This window comes from Rhinatrema bivittatum, chromosome 5 (genome assembly GCF_901001135.1).
Source record: "Rhinatrema bivittatum chromosome 5, aRhiBiv1.1, whole genome shotgun sequence".
NCBI lineage: Eukaryota > Metazoa > Chordata > Amphibia > Gymnophiona > Rhinatrematidae > Rhinatrema > Rhinatrema bivittatum.
In genome coordinates, this window is record NC_042619.1 from 262,780,473 (window position 1) to 262,799,595 (window position 19,123).

The 19,123-nt window shown below is 44.5% G+C and overlaps 1 protein-coding gene across 6 annotated transcripts in view; it reads right to left on the reverse strand.

Moving 5' to 3' along the window:
• Window positions 1–19,123, reverse strand: part of FGFR1 (fibroblast growth factor receptor 1) — a 134,816-nt gene that overhangs the window by 76,751 nt on the left and 38,942 nt on the right. Inside the window, exon 1 of one of the 6 annotated variants that reach the window (XM_029603943.1) lies at window positions 7,627–7,690. The exons of the other annotated variants lie outside the window; for them this stretch is intronic. Within the exon in view, the coding sequence (XP_029459803.1) occupies window positions 7,627–7,675 (49 nt within the window). The 5' untranslated portion in view covers window positions 7,676–7,690. Of the gene's footprint in view, window positions 1–7,626; window positions 7,691–19,123 lie in introns of those variants that run through there. 6 annotated transcript variants of the gene reach the window in all.

Genomic DNA, 19,123 nt, shown 5'->3' on the forward strand with positions numbered 1-19,123 from the left:
TACTGGCACTTCTTGATATAAAAAGTAAATATTATTTGCCCTCACCTAATTTGCGTCATAGGAGCTATTTTACACATTCACACCACAGAACCAGACACAGGCGGAAAGCAAGTCTATAGAAAATTACTTTATAAAACAAGAGGACCCCCTTCCCAACAGAATGCTATAAACACAAGCTGTTGCAAATAACTTCTAAACTGTTTTTCCCAGCTCCACGTCACAGAGCATCTGGTATCGAGAGCAACCAAGGCTCGGTGCTATGCTATCCCGCACACTTAGGATCATCACAACCCTCTCAAGAGAGTTTCCCCACAACGAAAGACACTGCTACTTGAAGCTGAAACACCTTTTTAATACACCAGGGGATGAATTTACCAAAGATTTCATTATTTACATATTTGTAAACCACAATATCCAAGGTTCTGTGCAATGAACAGGTTAAAACTCTCATAATATAACAAAACATAAAATAGTCATAAAACACAAAATACAATAATCAAAAGGCAAAGAATTTAGTCATATCTATGATTCAGCTGACACCTCAAGATTGCCTGCCATTGCCTTAGGATCCAGATGTGGCTGCATATGAATGTTTGAGATCCCCTATGGGTCCCTTCATCAGCTGTGACTAAAGGGAGCAAAGAGAGCACAACATTGACCAAAAGAAGTAGCAAGTCACATCTTTAGAGCAGCCACACGTGACCTGTCACCTCATCAGGACAACAATCCTTCCAGCTCAGTTCAGGGTCAGCATCATTGTCATATTAGAGAACCTTCACTGGTTAGAGAGTCAGGCGACTTCCCTTTCTTTTATATTTAGTTTAGTTGGTTTTCACAACTGTTAAGATGCGAGTTCAAGTCAGAGGGTACTCCTGGGAAATTTTTTTTCGTGGTGGGGGGGGGGGGGGGTGGATTCTGGTTCTAGCTTGTTGCTAGCATGGCAACTTTAAGCAAATCCCCATGTGCTCCTCTGCCTCACTTTACCCAGGTAGGTAAAGCAGGGTAGCTGCCCTGCCCACAGCCCAGCACACAGAGCTCCAGGTCCCACCTTGCCACTGTCAACTCCTCTCACTTTGATGTCCTGAAAGTGGGAGGCAGCATTTTTGTTTATCAACTATTTTTTTTTAATATAGAATACCGCTGTTAACCTATCGAAAAGATTGTTAAAAGAAAACAAAAGCCATTGGTAGAAGATACCAGCTCAATTAGGTTGGCAAAATAAGATGAACATTTATGTTCCTCCTCCTCCAAAAATCACTAGGTGGCCTTCAGCACTTCCTTCCAGTGTTCAAACCTAGGCTAAGGTCTTGAGATCGGGGATATCACAAAAGCATGTGAACTGTTTCGTACAGCAGCCCAGGGTGTACAGACACTGCTCCCCATCCAGTCCTCGTTAAAAAGCTCCGCCCAGAGAGGCACAAAAATCATTCCACCCGTTTCAAAACGCAGGGCAACTAAAATGTTTGAAACTCAAGTGACATGAATTTCAAACTCACTGAGGGAGAAAGATGGGCCAAAGACAAAAGTAAAAGAGAAAAAAAAAATTAATTTCAAAGTACTTCTTGGCCTGCATTATTTCAGGCTTTGTTTGGTAAGAAAAATAAAAAAATAGAAAAAGAAAATCCAATAGCTTTTGTCTTGGTTTCAAGAACAGAATCTGAAGTGCCAGTGAAAGATTAACTTTCATATCCCTGTGTGTCAAAACTTCTCCAACCACCTAAACACTCCTTCTGTCCAAATCCCTCAGGTTTCAGTTCAAGAACTAAACTAATTTATCCGCATGCTCATCTATCAATATGTTGAGAGCCTTCAGATGAACCCTATTACCTCCCTCCCCATAAAGAGATCTCCTAAGATGCCAGTGACCATCAATCATCACGGCAGCCTACGCAGCCTTAAATCTCATCGGTCCATCTCCCTCCCTTGTAGATGGTCAGAGGGCACCTTAGCACCACCGCTCTAGTTCTTACAATCTGTGTTCCCGGCATACGGCGTCTGCCACCCTAGTCCAGTCCCACCCTTGCCCTTGGTGACTGGTGAATTATTCATTTGGAGGTTCACAGGATGAAATGCTGCATCGTACATCACTGCCACTTCAACAAGGATCTAAAGCTTTTAACTGTGCCAGTTTATTCAATGATTTATTTACCGGCTAGAGAAACAAGCAACCCATGATCTCCTCAGCCATTAGAGTTTAGGGCCTATCAAATGAAACTGAGATAGCGAGAGATGGGATCACTTGGATTTTCCTACCAAGTCTACTACTTAGGTTCTGTGTGTGCAATCTTTACCTCCATGTGACTCGGTTTACACAACATAACCTCTGAATTGAGGTCAGTATTTCGAACAGCGAGTGAGAACTGCAGTAGCTTACAAAAGATGTCTCTGTTTAATTTATTTTAAACAACAAATGTGTGTTTTGAAAGTTGTTGTTTTTTGTTTTTTTTTAATATACAAAGTTATCTGAGCACTTCTATCAAACTGGAGATTGGCCCAGACCTCCTCTTTTTAGGGCACAAGGGGATAAGCTAAGTTCTGGATACCGTATGCTAAAAAGGCACAGCTGATGGACCGGGCTCTACTGCTGTCTGCAAGTCTCCACCACCGGGTTACGTCAAGCACTACTCACCCTAATACCTAGAGGTCGGAACAGATGCAGAAGCTGGCCTGCTCCCAAATGAACTAGCATAAAAATGAGTCTTCAGGTCCCAAATCCGACTGGAATGCAAAGAGTTCAGCATGTTTTTTACAGTCCCAAATGCTCTGCGTTACGCTCAACCACGGAACCTTGCAACCAACAAAATGAGGAATTCCAAAGAGGAAATCTGGAAGCACTTAACTTTCAGCCGAAGCACAACATTCCTCTTCTCTCCAAAAATGAGCTCTACCCAGGCCGAGTGCACGAAGGCTGAATACACCTAGCTATCTCCATCCATGCCAAAGCCAACGCATGGATACATGAACGACCAACAAGTCTAGATCTTTCTTCCCTCAACATGAACCTAGACAAGCAATGCATTTATTAGAACCGTGCTTTATTTTATTGCCAAGAGTTTGAATTTTATTGAAATGACAGAAATGAGTAACCATGAAGGCTTTCCTGAGTTTATAATACCCTGCCATATAACCCCTTCCAATGTGTGTCTTACATTAATAAAGAAATGCTCAAAGGGGGTAAAGGCTGTGTCATGTTAAGTTTAGATATGGAGGATGTACCCATTTTTGTAGGAAAGAATGACATATGCATATTGAATTATATGGCGGCTAGTAAAGGCTGCAGCTTTGGATTGTTTGCTGGTCCAGAGGCTAGTATTTTTTCATAGTCCTTGGACAGGCATTAGCTCTAAATCCATGAGGGGAGGGGGGGGCAGAGAGAGAAATGAACCCCAAGACATCTACTGGATGATCTTTTGAGGTTGCCGAAGCATGTGACTTATGTAGGCAGGGATAAAGATCCCTTCACTATTGCATACCTTAGGTATTCCAAATTAGAAATCTGGGCTCTCAAAAGCAAATTCTTTCACAATATTTACTACACAAGCTATATTCTGCTGCTACAAATAGGGCCACATTTTAAAAGGTGCGCGCGGGCGTAGATTTGTTCGCACAACCCGGCACGAACAAATCTACGCCTGATTTTATAACATGTGTGCGCTGCAGCGAGCATGTTATAAAATCCAGGGTCGGCGCGCGCAAGGGGGTGCACAATTGTGCAACTTGCGTGCGCCGAGCCGCGCAGCCTCTCTCTGTTCCCTCCAAGGCCGCTCCGAAATCGGAGCGGCCTTGGAGGGAACTTTCCTTCCGCCTCTCCCTACCTTCCCCTCCCCTTCCTAACCCGCCCCCCCAGCACTACCTAGAAACCCCCCCTTACCTTTGTCGGGTAAGTTGCGCCTGCCTCCTGACAGGCGTAGCTTACGCACGCCGGCCAACGGCCAGCCCGCAAACCCTGGCACGCCCTCGCCACGCCCCTTTTTGCAAGCCCTGGGACATACGCGCATCGCTGAGCCTATGCAAAATAGGCTTGGCGCACACAGAAGGGGTTTTAAAGGGATACGCGCGTAACCCTTTTAAAATCTGCCCCATAGCTTTTATAACAAGCTCCCAGCCTGTTTGTTATAAGGAAGGATCAATGTACTGCTGGCCACACCTGGTGACATCTTGGTCCTTACATTCCTTCTCAAAATCATTAAGACCCTAGTTCAGAATTATAATCTCTGTGGAAGGGTGCAGTGGGATGATACAAGCTCAAAAGGAAAGGACTACTAAGGACAGCAAGCTTTGCAGCAAATTTAAACCAATATTATTAGACATTTCAGCTTTCAGTTTCCTTTATCAAGGTGTCCGGCTTGAAAACTAGGGCAACCTGTGCATAGTGTCAGCCAGGGGTGCCTCCAGGCAGCCAAGCTCCAGTAAAATAATTCCATGGCAAACCATCAAATCATGTGATTTATGCAAAAGGCTGAGATAAGGCTATCGCCTATGAACTAGTCGGGGAAAGAACTGCAAGTGTTCAACTTGGTAGTGCTACATAAGCCATTAGCGCTGATCAGGAGCTATAGGGGCAGCTTTTAATCGGTTTCTGAAGCTCTCTCATCGATAGGTTATTTCAGCAACACGGCCCAACAGAGCAGCAGTCAAGGGCTTCAACACACTTAACAAACAAACAGTTCTGACTGGACAAAGAGGGTCATAAGAACATAAGAAAATGCCATACTGGGTCAGACCAAGGGCCCATCAAGCCCAGCATCCTGTTTCCAATCCAATCCAGGCCATAAGATCCAGGCAATTACCCAAAAACTAAGTCTATTCCATGTTACCATTACTAATGACAGTGGCTATTCTCTAAGTGAACTTAATAGCAGGTAATGGACTTCTCCTCCAAGAACTTATCCAATCCTTTTTTAAACACAGCTATACTAACTGCACTAACCACTTCCTCTGGCAACAAATTCCAGAGTTTAATTGTGCGTTGAGTAAAAAAGAACTTTCTCCGATTAGTTTTAAATGTGCCCCATGCTAACTTCATGGAGTGCCCCCTAGTCTTTCTACTATCCGAAAGAGTAAATAACCGATTCACATCTACCCATTCTAGACCTCTCATGATTTTAAACACCTCTATCATATCAATGTGTTTAAACAACAAGGAAACAGCAGTTCACTAACATGATACTTAAAAGTCAGGATTTCTTTTCCAAAGAATATGCACATTTGTCCTTTCGGTGGGTATCAGACCAAATCCAACACTGTATGTGGAAGACACACTGAACTTGCATGCTTTTAGAGCAACACAAGGAAGATTAATTTCACAGTCTTGTTTCCCTCCAGTTCATGGATAGCTCCTGCTCTATTGAGTGCTCTCCCCTGAATGGATATGGATGAAATTTGACAGGACTTTGGGTACCTCAGTAAGACTTTCCTACCACTACCAAATTCGTCCACAAACAGGACCCCCAAGATATGAATGCATACGGACAGAAGATGAACACACAAGGCAACAGCTAAAAGTGCCTTGAACGGTGTCTAGAAAGAGAAAAATATAAAATTTAAGGTGCTATAGCAATGCTCTTTCGAACAATTTTTGAGTGACTTGAGTGACTCAACTTTCCTTCCCCAACCACTACTCATGAGAGTCACTCCTAGCTCCTCAACTGAAGACAAGCTTAAGTGCCGTGCCCTTCGTTTATGTAAGAGATGGAATTTGGGGTCTATTTAGGTTAGCTGCCTGACTTTCCAGTAGCTAACAAACCAGATGGCTAATTATCTCTCAAGTCTATAGTTTGTAAAGAGGACGGTACAATGCCTACTAGACCGGTATGGGGTTAATATTCTCAGAGGTTTTAAGTATAGCGTACCGCCATGCAAGCAATGGCATCCTCTGGGGAAGTGAAGGATAATTTCTAGGTACAGTTCAGTTTATTGAAATTTACAGTGAATATCTAGTTTCTGCTTTTCTAGCCGGTTAGGATTAGCATGGGGCATAGGGGCTTGCTAGGGGGAGATCTTGTTTGAAAGGGTAAATCACAGCCTCCTACCCTCCCCTCACTCCCCCTTTCTCAGACAGGAAAAACATGGTCTGAATTAAATGCATGACCGCAGCAAGAAGACACTGGAGCCAGGGCTCTTTCCTTCCACCCACCCCCCAATCATGGGGCAGAGAGCAGTTCAGACCGGTGGCCTTTGGTAACCCTGAGCACATCTTGTTTGCTTCACTCCTGTAGAGACGCCCACGCCAGTGAGAAGTTTCAGCAAAATGATTTCAGAGGGTAATGGGTCCGTCCAGGTTCATTAACCCTTGGACTCTGAGGCAACAGAGCCTCTAGTTAATCAAGCAAGAGTCACGTGATCCCATTTATAAAAGGTTAGGATGCCACAGCTTGGGTTTCTCAATGGTTTACTTGAAATACACGAGTAACTAACTCTCTGGAAGTTCTTGAGGCAGTATGAAAACGCTGAAGACACAGAATTCCTCCTTTTGTTCTTTATTCCTTGATGGGATGGAGAGGGGAATAGACAAAAGAAGCTGCAATTTCTAAAGGCAACTGGGTTTAGGCAGCTTCTAGCAATGACGAAGGTGGGGGGAGAGAGAGAGAGAGAGAGATGCCAATGGCCATCCTCTTATGAATTAGTATGGCCTTAGCGGCTCTCTATCTTTCACCAAACAGATTTACCTCCTAAACACATGTTCAGCTTTGCAAACAATATGGCAATACTGTTAGTCTAACATCTGTCCAAAAACAGCAGCTAGTTCTCATTTCTCTTCCTCCATGATGGGAGGGGGTTTACTATGGGAGAAGAGTAAAGGTCTCCAGCAGTGGCTCCCAACCTTTTTTTGTGTCTGGACACCTGGCATTGGGCTCACTTCATTATGGCACACCGGCACCTTCCCTATTCCCCATTCTCCTGGCATCATCATTCTCTGTTTTTCCTTCTCCCCCCCCCCCCCACCCGCCACAACCCTTGGCACCATCACCTTCCCTTCACTCACCCCCCCTGCCCCTGTCCCCTGCATTATCACCGTTTATCTTTCCTCTCCCCTCCATCTCACATCACCACCAGCTTTTCCCCTCCCTTCACTCCTCATCTTCTCTCCACAACCCTTGGCAACATCACCTTCTCTTCCCTTCTCTCTCCCTCCCCAGCATCTCTGGTATCATCACCTTCTCCTCCAGTCCCTCTCCCCTAGCATCATCATCTTCCCTTTCCTCTCCCCTCTACCCCCGCATCATCTTCCCTTTCCTCTCTCCTCTACCCCCGCATCATCTTCCCTTTCCTCTCCCTTCTATCCCCTGCATCATCACCTTCTCTTTCCTTTTCTCTCCCCTCCCTTACCCCTGGTATTAGCACCTTCCCACTCCTTCTCGCTCCCTCTACCCCACTGGAATTATCACCACCCCCCCTCCCTGCTCTCACCCTCCACACATCACCATCATCTTCCCTTTCACCTTCTTACCTTCTCCCTCCACACCCTGACATCTCCACCATCTTCCCTTTTCTACCCTCTCCCGATATAATCACTCCATTCCTATCCTCTCCCTTCCTTGGCATCAGCACTTTCTCTTTCCTTCCCTCTCCCCCAACACCCCCAGCTTCCTAGCAAATTCAACTGCCTCTTCCAGCAGCATTTACCTGTTGCTGCTTCTTCTATGCCAGTTTCCCTCTGTAATCGGAACTGCATGGGGCCAGCAGAATTTATGAGTCTGCAGGCTCCCCCATGCCGTTTCCATTGCAGACCAGAAGCAGAGGGGAAAACAGAAGCAGCAGCAGATACGTGCTGCTCTCTGACTCCCCCTGCCGGTGGGAGGATATCCTGCAGGCTAGCTGTTGGGGAAAGAGAATCTGAAGACTGTCACGGCACACCAGAGCTACAGCCATAGCACATCAGGAGGGAAATGCTGGCTACACCAAGGGTAGGCAACTCTGCTCCTGGAGTGCCTCAAACAGGTCTGATTTTCAGGATATGCACAATGACTACGCATAATATATATTTACATACAATGGAAGTAGTATTTGAATATCTCTCTCATGCATATTCATTGTAGATATCCTGAAAACCAGACCTGTTTGTGGCATTCCAAGACCAGAGTTGCCTACCCCTGGTCTATACAATGGAAAAGGTAAAAGATGGACATTTCTTTTTTTTTTTTGGGGGGGGGGGGGGGGGTGGTCAGGGGGAGAAAGTGGGTAAAAAATGAGAAGCCCATTATTTTATTGATCCACAATTCAAGATTTTCTTTTTTAATGTTTACTGGCAACTGCTGCGCCAAAAGAGCAGGATTGGTGCAGTATTAGGCCAAAAGAGCAGGATTGGTGCAGTATTAGGCACCCTAGACAAACTTTCAGGCCCAAAAGGTACCCCCCGCCCCTCCAAATTTTGATAAACTCGACACCATCACCCATCCCAGAACAATCCTGTAAAAACAGATAATTCTATCATGCTTTAAAACTATTAAAAACTGTGCTTTACACATGTACATACGATAGGGTGGAGGAGCAGCCGGCTGAGAACTGGAGAGGTGAGAGTTCAAGTCCCGCTCCCTGTGACCTTAGGCGAGTCTCTTCATCTTCTGCCGCCTCAAGTACAAATTTAGGGGCTCATTTATCAAGCTGCATTAGGTGTTTACTGTGCATTCAATGCCTAACAAAGCAGTAATGTGCAGTATTATAAATACTGTGTGTGTTAACTCCAAATAATGCTGGCATGCTAATGAGCCGCTTTGCAAAGCAGCTCTTTATTAGTAAATTTTATACTAATAAAAAATGCAAGCCGTGTTATTTTCCCCAAAAGGAAGCTGCAACTCAGGATTTGTGCTAACTTTCCCCCGGGGAGCATCAGGATGCTAAGGTGCAGCCCGATGCTTCCCAGCTGGTTGTTAAAGAGCCATTACAGCCTAAAAAAGACACAACGTCCGTCCGTCCCCCGGTGGCTCTCAGGAGAAAATGAAAACATTTTTAAGTCCCACAGCAAACGCCACCCCCCCCCCTTTCCAATAAATTGCTCTTCCCAGACCCAAATGTGCCCCTCCCCAGCAGCTGAATCCACCCATCCTAGCACCCCTTTTATTCAAAAGGCTGCCAGCCAGCACGATACCAGATATGCCCCATTTTGAACAGAGAAAGCTCTGGGCGCAGAGCCTAGGGGGCACTCCAGCCCCCACCCCCCCAGAGCATCAGGTATGCTGGGGAGACGGGGACAGGGCTGAAGATGGGTTGGGGGATTGATTGGAAGTGCGAGAGTTTGGGTGGGGGGGGGGGGGGGACGGGGCATTCACCACACAACCAACATTTTATTTATTTTTATCTTTTCTGCCGAAAGCTGCCTCTAGAAACAGGGGTCTTACACACATTGGGGGGGGGGGGTGCTCTTTCAGGCAGTGAGGACCCTTTAAGAACATGGCACATCTTTTCAGCCCTTTTACACTGTGCTATTTTTCCCCTACGGATTTTTAACACTGGGGAAAATACTGCTGTTCCCAAAGCTGCAATACTCGGCTTTGGAAGTCCCTGAGGTATTTTCCTGCTCTGGGGAAAAATGTCATGGCTTAGTAAATGACCCCCCCCCCCCCCCCCCCCCACCTTAGATTGTAATGGAACAGGGAAATGTAACGCACTTTGTACGACCAAAGAAAATATAAATATATAAAATAACGTATGTTTCAGAAATCATGTCACAGTGTCAATGAAAAATGTCATCAGTGATTTTTGGGAACAGACTGCAAAAAATATCCATTCATACATACATTTATAAATTAAAAGAAATCCATACCATATTGCCTGAATATTATCCCTGAAATGGCTGGCTGGATGTTTCCCTTGACTGCTCACCATGCAAAAAATATTTAAATTCTGTTGTTAGCAACATAAGAATTGCCATACTGGGTCAGACCAAGAGTCCATTAAGCCCAGCATCCTGTTTCCAACAGTGGCCAATCCAAGTCACAAGCACCTGGCAAGTACCCAAACATTAAATAAATCTCAAGCTACTATTGCTTAATAATTACGTTTATGGATTTTTCCTCTAGGAACTTATCCAAACCACTTCCCCTTGTAAAAATGTTATTACTAATGTAAATATCTATATCTAATGTTATCCTCTCCCTTTCTTCTCTTCTCCCAGTTCTAGTACCTTGTTATTTGTAACTGCTTCCTCCACACTAATAGGTTACTCAATTGTTCTTTGTACACCCCTGTTTTATGTAAACCGGCATGATGTGATTGTATCATGAATGCCGGTATATAAACATTTTAAATAAATAAATAAAATCCAAACCTTTTTTAAACCCAGCTACACTAACAGCTGTAACCACATCCTCTGGCAATGAATTCCAGAGCTTAACTAATTATGCACTGGGTGAAAAAGAATTTTCTTCGATTTGTTTTAAATGAGCTACTTGCTAACTCATCTCATTCACCCAAGCGCAGCACAGCGACTCACCAAACACACAATAAGTGGCCACAAATTAGAAACAGAAATACGCAGAGAAACAGACGTTTTGCTCTGCTGTTCACTCTGCCTCTCTCTCCTCCTGTTATCGGCAGCTAGGAAAGGAAGCATAGGAAGGTTTCTGTGGTATTGGGAGGTGGGGTAGCATTAGAAAGCAAAGTAGCTCTTGTTTACTGCACTCTGTGCAGCCAAGTCTCAGCTCCTCTCTTCCTGTTCCTAGCAGGCTACCTTAAAGGGAAAGGGATGGTACAGTAAGCAGAAGAGCATTCTTCTCATGCCTAAGATAATAAGAGTTGTCCCTTCTGCCATACTCAGCATTGTGCTCTAGGCAATCACTTAATTTACCTAATGGAAGAACTGACCCCTTAGACAGGGCAACCCTTCCAAACATTTGCCTTGCATGACTGTAAAATTGATATGAGCCCCTCTTCCCCACTCCCTCCCAGTCCTGAGTAACCAACAGAATCCCAGTTGTGAACAGCTGCTTTCTGAGAGGGCCAGAGAGAACACGATTGAAGATGGTAGAACTATAAATGGATGGAATGTCAAAAAGCTCAAGCAGGATACCAAACACTGCATGGTCCAGAAGATCATCTCCTTCCAACCCACTTTTCTACCCAGGTAACCTTGCAAACCAAATTCCCAACGCCCTGCCACAGAACAAGAAGCCCCGCACAGACCACCAGCTGTAGCTCGTGCATCCCGGAGCTCTGAAGCCCTTTCCTTCCACAGTCAGTCATGCACCACACCAAGCTGGCCGCTGATTGGCTCAAGGTGCATTTCAGAAAGCTGGAGGAACCCAGGGCAAAAACAGCTGCATCTCCAAGATATCACCATGTGATTACTCAGGTATATCAGAGCAATGGTTCTTTGTAATTTAATACAAGCCAACAGGTGCTGCCGCTCCATTCATGAAGAAGCTTGTTGGATTAGTGACTGCATTATTCCTGATTAAAAGTGCTTTGCTAGATCTCATCAGTAATCCTATAACTAACGGTTCTTACAGTGTGAAGGAACACTATATGCAAGTCCTTTGGTCTCTGCTTTCTGCTGCATTGTATACAATATGAATATGGGACGTTTGCTGATAAACACCTGAGAAATTCATAATTTTCTTCTTTTAGGATCAGTTTTTTCCTTTGTAAAAGGTGACTGGTTCCATGGATTTTCTGTAGGTCAATTTAAAGAAGCTTTTTTTTTTTTTTGTCATCAACCAAACTTTGTAAGTATACAGTAAACCTGTGGCCCAAACACACAAAAAAAACAAAAACCAGGCCTGTAGCTTGCCACAACAAACCTGTACCACTGCATTCCTGTCTATGTCACTCATGGTGAGAACCATTTTAAAAAAGGAATTTGGGCAAAAAAGTAGTTAGCTGACTAAATTACCCCGGTTGTAAAAACTACCTCTCCTTTCAGCAACAAAATTTAGCTGCAAAGTTCCATAAAGTGGCTAGATTTTTCCCCAGAGAAAAAGCAGGGAGTGAGGGTGGGAAAGTGCATTTTGAATTCCCTGCACATGCTTTACACCTGTAGAAAAATGGGTGCAAAGTCTGGGGGTATTTTTGTACCTGTCATCTTGCCAACCTGAACTTTCAAATGAAAACTCTGCAGAGAGTTTTCCTTTGAAATCTAGCTTGCAGATCTGCAGGACCTGCAAACTACTAGGGCCATTTTAAAATTGTCCCCATAATGACATTAAAGTTCAGTTCTTATCCTGCTGCTATGGAACATAAAGAAATTGCCAAACTGGATCAGTCCAAAGGTCTTTTTACAGGTAAGCCAAAATGCTTTCTCCATCAACAAGCAGGCATTGATTAGCCATTACATGTGTGGAGGAGTCCAAAGCTGAGGGCTGCACCGCAGAAGCACTTATTTAAACACAAATACAGAAGAGAGTGGACAAGCTACATAAAACTGCTTGTCCACTTACTGTCTCCTTGGGGACATGCTGTCCAGACAGTAGTGGAATGTAAAGGCCTGCACAGATGAACAAGTAGCAGCTTTGCAAATGTCTTCATCAGAAGTGACCATGAAATGAGCCACAATTCTTACAATAAGCCTTGACAACAGCCTGTAATCTGTAAGCAAGCCAGTGCATAACAGTGCGCTGGCCAGTCCACCAGCCAATTGGAAGTTTCACAACTACTTTTTCCAATCTATTAGGAGAAAAGGACACAAATAGTTGAGCAGCTTGATGGTGCATTTGAGTCTTCTTTAGGTAATAGGCCAGGGTTCTCTTACAATTCAAGGGGCGAAGATCCCATTTTCTTTTGTGTGCATGTAGTCTTGGAAAGAACACAGGTAGCACAATGGGTTGATTAATGTGGAACACAGATACCATCTTTGGAAGGAACCTATATAGGAACCCATATTGTGCAAAAAATTAAGGTATAAGAACATAAGAATTGCCATACTGGGTCAGACCAAGGATCCATCAAGCCCAGTATCCTGTTTCCAACAGTGGCCAATCCAAGTCACAAGTACCTGGCAAGTACCCAAGCATTAAATAAATCTCAAGCTATTATTGCTTATTAATTAATAGCAATTTATGGATTTTTCCTCTAGGAACTTAACCAAACCTTTTTTAAACCCAGCTGCCACATCCTCTGGCAATGAATTCCAGAGCTTAACTATCCACCGAGTAAAAAAGAATTTTCTTTGATTTGTTTTAAATGAACTACTTGCTAACTTCATGGAGTGCCCCCTAGTCCTATCATCTGAGAGAGTAAATAACAGATTTACATTAAATTATTCAAGTCCTTTCATTATTTTGTACTAAAACATGAAACTTGAGACCACAACTCACTTACTGTTCATGCCAAAGAGAAACACTTTCGAGATGAAAAACTTCAAGTCCACCAACTTTAGTGGTTCAAAAGAAGATTTCATGAGTTGAGCTAGGTCTCAAGGCACTGCAGATTTACTGATCGGAGGTCTGGAATGCCACAATACTTTCATTAATCTGGATAATGAACGGCGATGAGAGATTGGAGGCCCTTCTGTTAATGATACGCCAAAAGGACATCAAGATGAACTTTGACTGAAGAGGTACGAAGGCCTGAGGACAAGAGGAGGAGTAAATACTGAAGCAAGTCTCTCAGGCCACAGGGGAAAGATGGCTGGTCCCACACCAAGTTTTGAAAATGTAGGATTTTCTGTCCCATGACTCTACAGCCAAAACCAGCACACATGATATGGCTGCATACCACTTTAAGCAGGCTGTCGTCGGGTGGAGTGGTATATAAATAAGAAATGAAATGGAGTAAGCAGGAGAGTGAGAGATATCCCCACTGGAAGTGGAGACTGAACTGATAGATGGACGAGATATGGAAACCACACTTGCCATGGCCAGGCTCGTGCAATGAGGATTATCCTCACCAGAGCTTAATTTGTGGGGGAATGGCCTAGAACTAAGTCCTACCAATTCTTTTCAGACAAGAGGCAAGCAGCTCCTCCTCTCCAGGCAACCTGCAAGGAAGAAGAGGGGAAGGGTTGAGCACTGGTAGCTAAAGAATGGCTGGGGATGGAAATAGAGGATCACTAGGATAAGGAGGAGGAAGGGTATGAAGAATGTGTTTGTGATTTGTGTTAGGGAGGAGAATTCACACCCAGTCCAGGTCAGTCTCATGGTTCACATCTCACCCTGGCCTCACTTCCTACCATCCCTGCTCCACAGCTCTTCTTACTTTTTGTCTATAAATTAAGCCCTGATCCATCACCTTCTCCCGAAGGACCTCCTGGTGATAAAAATAAATAAATCGGTGGGTGTGCATAGAGTAGACTGAGGTTCTAGTTTAGCGGAAAATTGTCGGGAGCTAATCTATAGCTGCTCAGATGCATAGAGCAAACTTTTTGATTTTCTTATGGATGTCTGAGTCAACGGCTTTCCCCAGTGACTCTGATCCAAGGACCACTCATACAGTCTTAACACTCTACTAAGATGGCCCACCAACATATTCAGGACTCGCAGAAGCTAGGTTGCCTGGAGATAGGTTGTGTGATGTCTTGCTCACTACCAGATTTGCATGATTTCCTGGCAGAACATGGCCACTTGATTGTCCATTTGGATTAAGATTCTATTTCCAGAGATAAGGTGAGAGAAAGCTCTCAGAGCATAACAAATGGCTCACAGTTCCAAGATGATTTGCAGATGGCTCTCCACTAGGAGCCGCAATCCTTGGGGCCATGTTGCAGCGGTGTGCACCCCCTACCCCTTAGAGAAGACATCGGTAGACAGAGTACTTTGATGTGGAGGGATTCAGTGAAAAAAACCTGCCTTTTGAACTTCCAGCTTCATTCACCACTGAAGGGATGCACTGATGCCGGTGGTAACAGAGATTAGGTATGATAATGGTTAATAGAGCTAATCCCACTGGCTTCTGAAACCCCAGTAAAGGCCCCCACCTGTTCAGATGAGTTAGAGATACTAGGACCAACCTTGCTGATGTTCAGTCCTGCTAAAGAAGGCCCCTACTAGGCCCATCAACAGGGAGAGAACACTTTTTTCTGAAGCAAGTCTATCCAGGTTCCTCTGAACTCAAGTCTTTAAGATGGAACCAGGTAAAATCTGGCAAAACTAAATCAGCTAACCCAGGAAATGGAGGAGCCATATAGACTTTAAGGGATTCCAGAACTCCTGCCGTAGATTGATCCCTCACCAACCAAGTGTCCATCTATGGGAACAGGCAGACTCCCTGACAATGAAGCTGTGCTGCCACTACTGCAAAGCATTTCGTGAACACCCTCAGTGCCACTGAGAGGTTGAATGAAAGAAAGGATCATCTGGAAGGAGTTCATTTATTTTATTTGTTCATATTTTCCACTATTTCCATAACAACGTTCAAAGCAGATCACAACAAAGATAGTCTTGAACTTCTCCTGAACCAGCAGCTAGTTTAGTCTTTGCAAGCTCAGTGTAGGCCTCAACACTCCTGACTTCTTAGGGGATTAAGAAATACCATGAAAAGAATTCCTGGCTACACTCCTTATAAGGTACTGATTCGACCACCTTCTGAAGGAGGAGCAATTCCACCTCCAACCTTAGCTGGGAAGATTGAGAACAGTCAGAGTTGAAGACTGAAATCTGTTGAGTGAGAGGAGGATGAGAGCAGAGTAAGCGGTAACTATATTCCACAATTTTCAGGACTCACCGGTCTTTGATGATCTGGAGCCATTCTGCAAGGAAGGACTAAACCCTTCCTCCCACCATCATCAAAACCTGGTGCCTAATTTGCCTGCTGCTCAGCTTTGGGCTGACACCTTTCCTTCTCACCACCTTGAGTGAGCAGCTGCCACTGCAGAAGATCTGGAAAAGCTTGATAATGGTGAAAAGCATGTAAGGGTAGTCTCTGGAAGAATGGGCACTTGTAAAAGCAGTACTGGCTTTGGGCTGGGGCCATTTGGTCCCCTGCTGCAGCTATAATTTTAAGAGCTGATTAATGCTCCTTAAATCAGAGCCACCTTCTCTGGAACTTTGTCACTGAACAGGTTGTCCCCTGTAGAGGGCACATCTGTGAAATGATTTTACATGTCCTCTCAAGGTCACTCTCCTGCAACCATGTGAGTCTTCAAGCCCTTATAGAAGCCTTCTAAGTCCTGTCTACAGTATCAAAACTTTATATATGGAATGGATAAGATGCTTCTCACATTCCTCCTCCACTTCTTCCACTGCTCAACTGCCTGTTCTGGGTCTGACGACTCCATCAAGGGTTTTAGCTTCTGGACACATTTGTGCAAATACTGCACCAAGTAAAGCTGGTGAGCCACAATCTGGGCATGCATCATGGAACCTCAAAACATCTTTCGAGTCCTTCCCTGGGGATGTGCTTAGCACACTTCAATGCTAATTCCACCACAATGGAGTGGTGCATTTATTGGACCAACTCAAATTCTGTGGTGGCCTGATGCTATATTTGAAATCCAACTTCCGGGTTACCGGAAAGCATGATGAAGGTGTCTGTCACATCCCTATCTGAAGGTCCTAGAGAAGTCTGTGAACCAAAACAGCTGCAGAATCTGCTGGGGGTTAAAGAAACTAAAGGAGCCCAAAGACATCTGTTCTAGGGTTCTTTTCTTTCCTGACACTGTCAGAAAGACAGACAGCCTTGGCTAGCTTATGCAATACCCTGGAGTAGCAAAGATCCTCTGGAGGGGAGATATGCTGTAGCAAGTCTGGGAGAGGATCAGATGGAATCCTTGCGAACTCCTCCTCAGCTCCTGATCATGAGGGAACATTAAGCCACAACCCGATGATGATGAAGGCAACCAAAGTGGAGATTTCTGCTGGTCTGGAGGGAAAACATCTGGGAGGAACCTAGAGTAGACAGACCTACTTCTTCATGTTCTGATCCATGAAGGGATTTCCGTGAAGGAGGAGAATCTGTGAACTCAGTGGTGAGGACTTGCTACCAAAGACAGAAGCTCTTGTGGTGACGTATGTATTGGCATGGAACTTAGAGCAGCTCTACTATGTGGATAAATTTCCTTCATCTTAGAGAGAAAAGATTCTAATCTCTCTCTTCTGTCCTCAGGACAAGGAGGCAAAGAAACTCCTCACTAGTTCCAAAAACTGGACTTCCACTGACTGGGGAACTCTTTGAGGTGAAGCTGGAGGAAAGACATTCTCTTCAGAAACCTATATCAGCTCATCCAAACTCAAGGTTGCTGGTAAAGCTGAAGAGGACCCATTTCATAGCCACTCCTGCTGTAATAGCGGATGGTTCCAAGGCACTCCGCGCCAGTTGCATTGACAACTCCAATCGACTAGCACCCCACTCTACAGATGACGCAACCTTCTTCCTTGCCATGACATTCATCACAGGATTCTTGAATTGTAAGCTGAAGTGCTCTGCTATCACTGATGGAGACACCATCTATCTCACAAAGTGCATAGACTGTGCCTTGGAATGCAAGCTCTGCAGGTCAGGATAAAACAGATAGCTCAATGCCACAAGGATGTTTAAGGACCTTCATTTTCAGTTTCTATTTTATTTTTTCTGGAAATTTAGCAGTCTTTATTACAAAACCACCACGTCATTTACCTGGAAAAATGCTGAGTCATTTTTTTCCACCGATTTTGCTGTATTAATCGGATAAATTTCCAAGAAAAATAAAAAAAAAATTAAAAAGGTGGTGCCTAAGGATCTTTCACATCAAGAATGAGGATGGCACCTGTGCCGGTGAGGCTATGTCCTGCCTTGGTGTGAAGGATAGGTCTGATCTGACCGAGCCCTGTACTAATCTTCAGGTCCAAGGAAATGGCCCTGAAGGTGGTCCCTGTGCCGCTTAGGCACTTTTCTCAGTGCCTTCTCTGGCACCAGAGCCTTTTGCACCATACTCAACCCATGACCTGAGACCAGTGCCACCTGAGTGGGGGGATGGGGGGAGGGAGCTTTCCTGTGCTTGCATGAGCAAGAGAGGGAAACTTCCCGCCTCTTCTTGTGCTGGGAGCCTGATAACACATTGTTCCTCGACCTCATGCTAAGGCTTGGGGTTCTTACCCACCGGGGTACCTCCTTTCCTTTGGGTCTCCATCTTCCAGGACAGTACTGCTGCGCCCTGGGGGTCATACGACCACATCTGTAGCAGTTGTGATCTGGTTCCAAGCAGAGATAGCAAATGGACCGTTTCTCCGTAATGGACATCCAGTGCCCACAGACGCAGGCGTTTTAGCCTTTGGCTTCTGTGCTTTTCTACATCTTCTTTTCATTTTCTGTTTTACATATCTATTATCTACATACACAGAGAGAGGGAGAGACATTTTTTTTTTTTTAAGAACTTAAAATGTTTTTTTTGAGGGACTGACAAGGCAGCAGCAGCAGAAAAATCGTGATGTAATGAAGCACAAAGGGGCACTAAGACCCAAGTACAAAAAAAAAATAAAAAATTCAAGAAAGAGACTGGGACACATCCGTGCAGTAGCTCGGATGAAGAAAAACAGAGGGGATCATGAGGCAGCATGCGCATGTGGGAATTCCTGAGCATGCTCAGTAAAGTCTTTACTGAGCTCAGAGTTGGGTCTGCGTCAGCACTGTCAGATGACTCCACCCACGAGTAATGGCTAATTCATGCCTGCCTGTCAATAAAAAACTTTTCTTAGACTGACGTGAAAATAACCTAAGTAGGAGGATGAATTCAAGTCTTCAAGATCAGATGCGTCAGATATTACAGCAAAGAATTAGAATCTGTCATCACATTTTTCACACACTCAGTCCCAGCACAGTGAAACAAAGCTGCTTTTTCATAAGACAGCTGACTTGCCTACGTTCCAAGAGCCCGGGACAGTTTTTGTCATCTTCCATTGTACTCCACCCCCTCCCCCACCCAGCTGAATTTGCAAGATCCCTTGTTTAGTTCGCCACCAGCACGTCTCCCACAAGGTCTCACAATAAGCCAAACAGCCACAGACATCAGGATGGCTGTTAATTGACATCCGGCCTTACAGGTCCTTGTGGCCTTTTCAGACATCTCTCCACCCCAATCGAACCAATGTGAGGAGCCTAAAGATCAACAAAATGTAACATCAGGGGGAATATGTCAGTGCTGACAAGTGAAACGTTTTCTCTATTTCAAATTTAAAGCTCTTCATTTCCTAAAAACTAGAGATTTAAACAATAAACCAACCAGAACCCTTTCATTTGCTTTACTTTTCTAATCTGTTTATCTTTATTACTCAGTTAA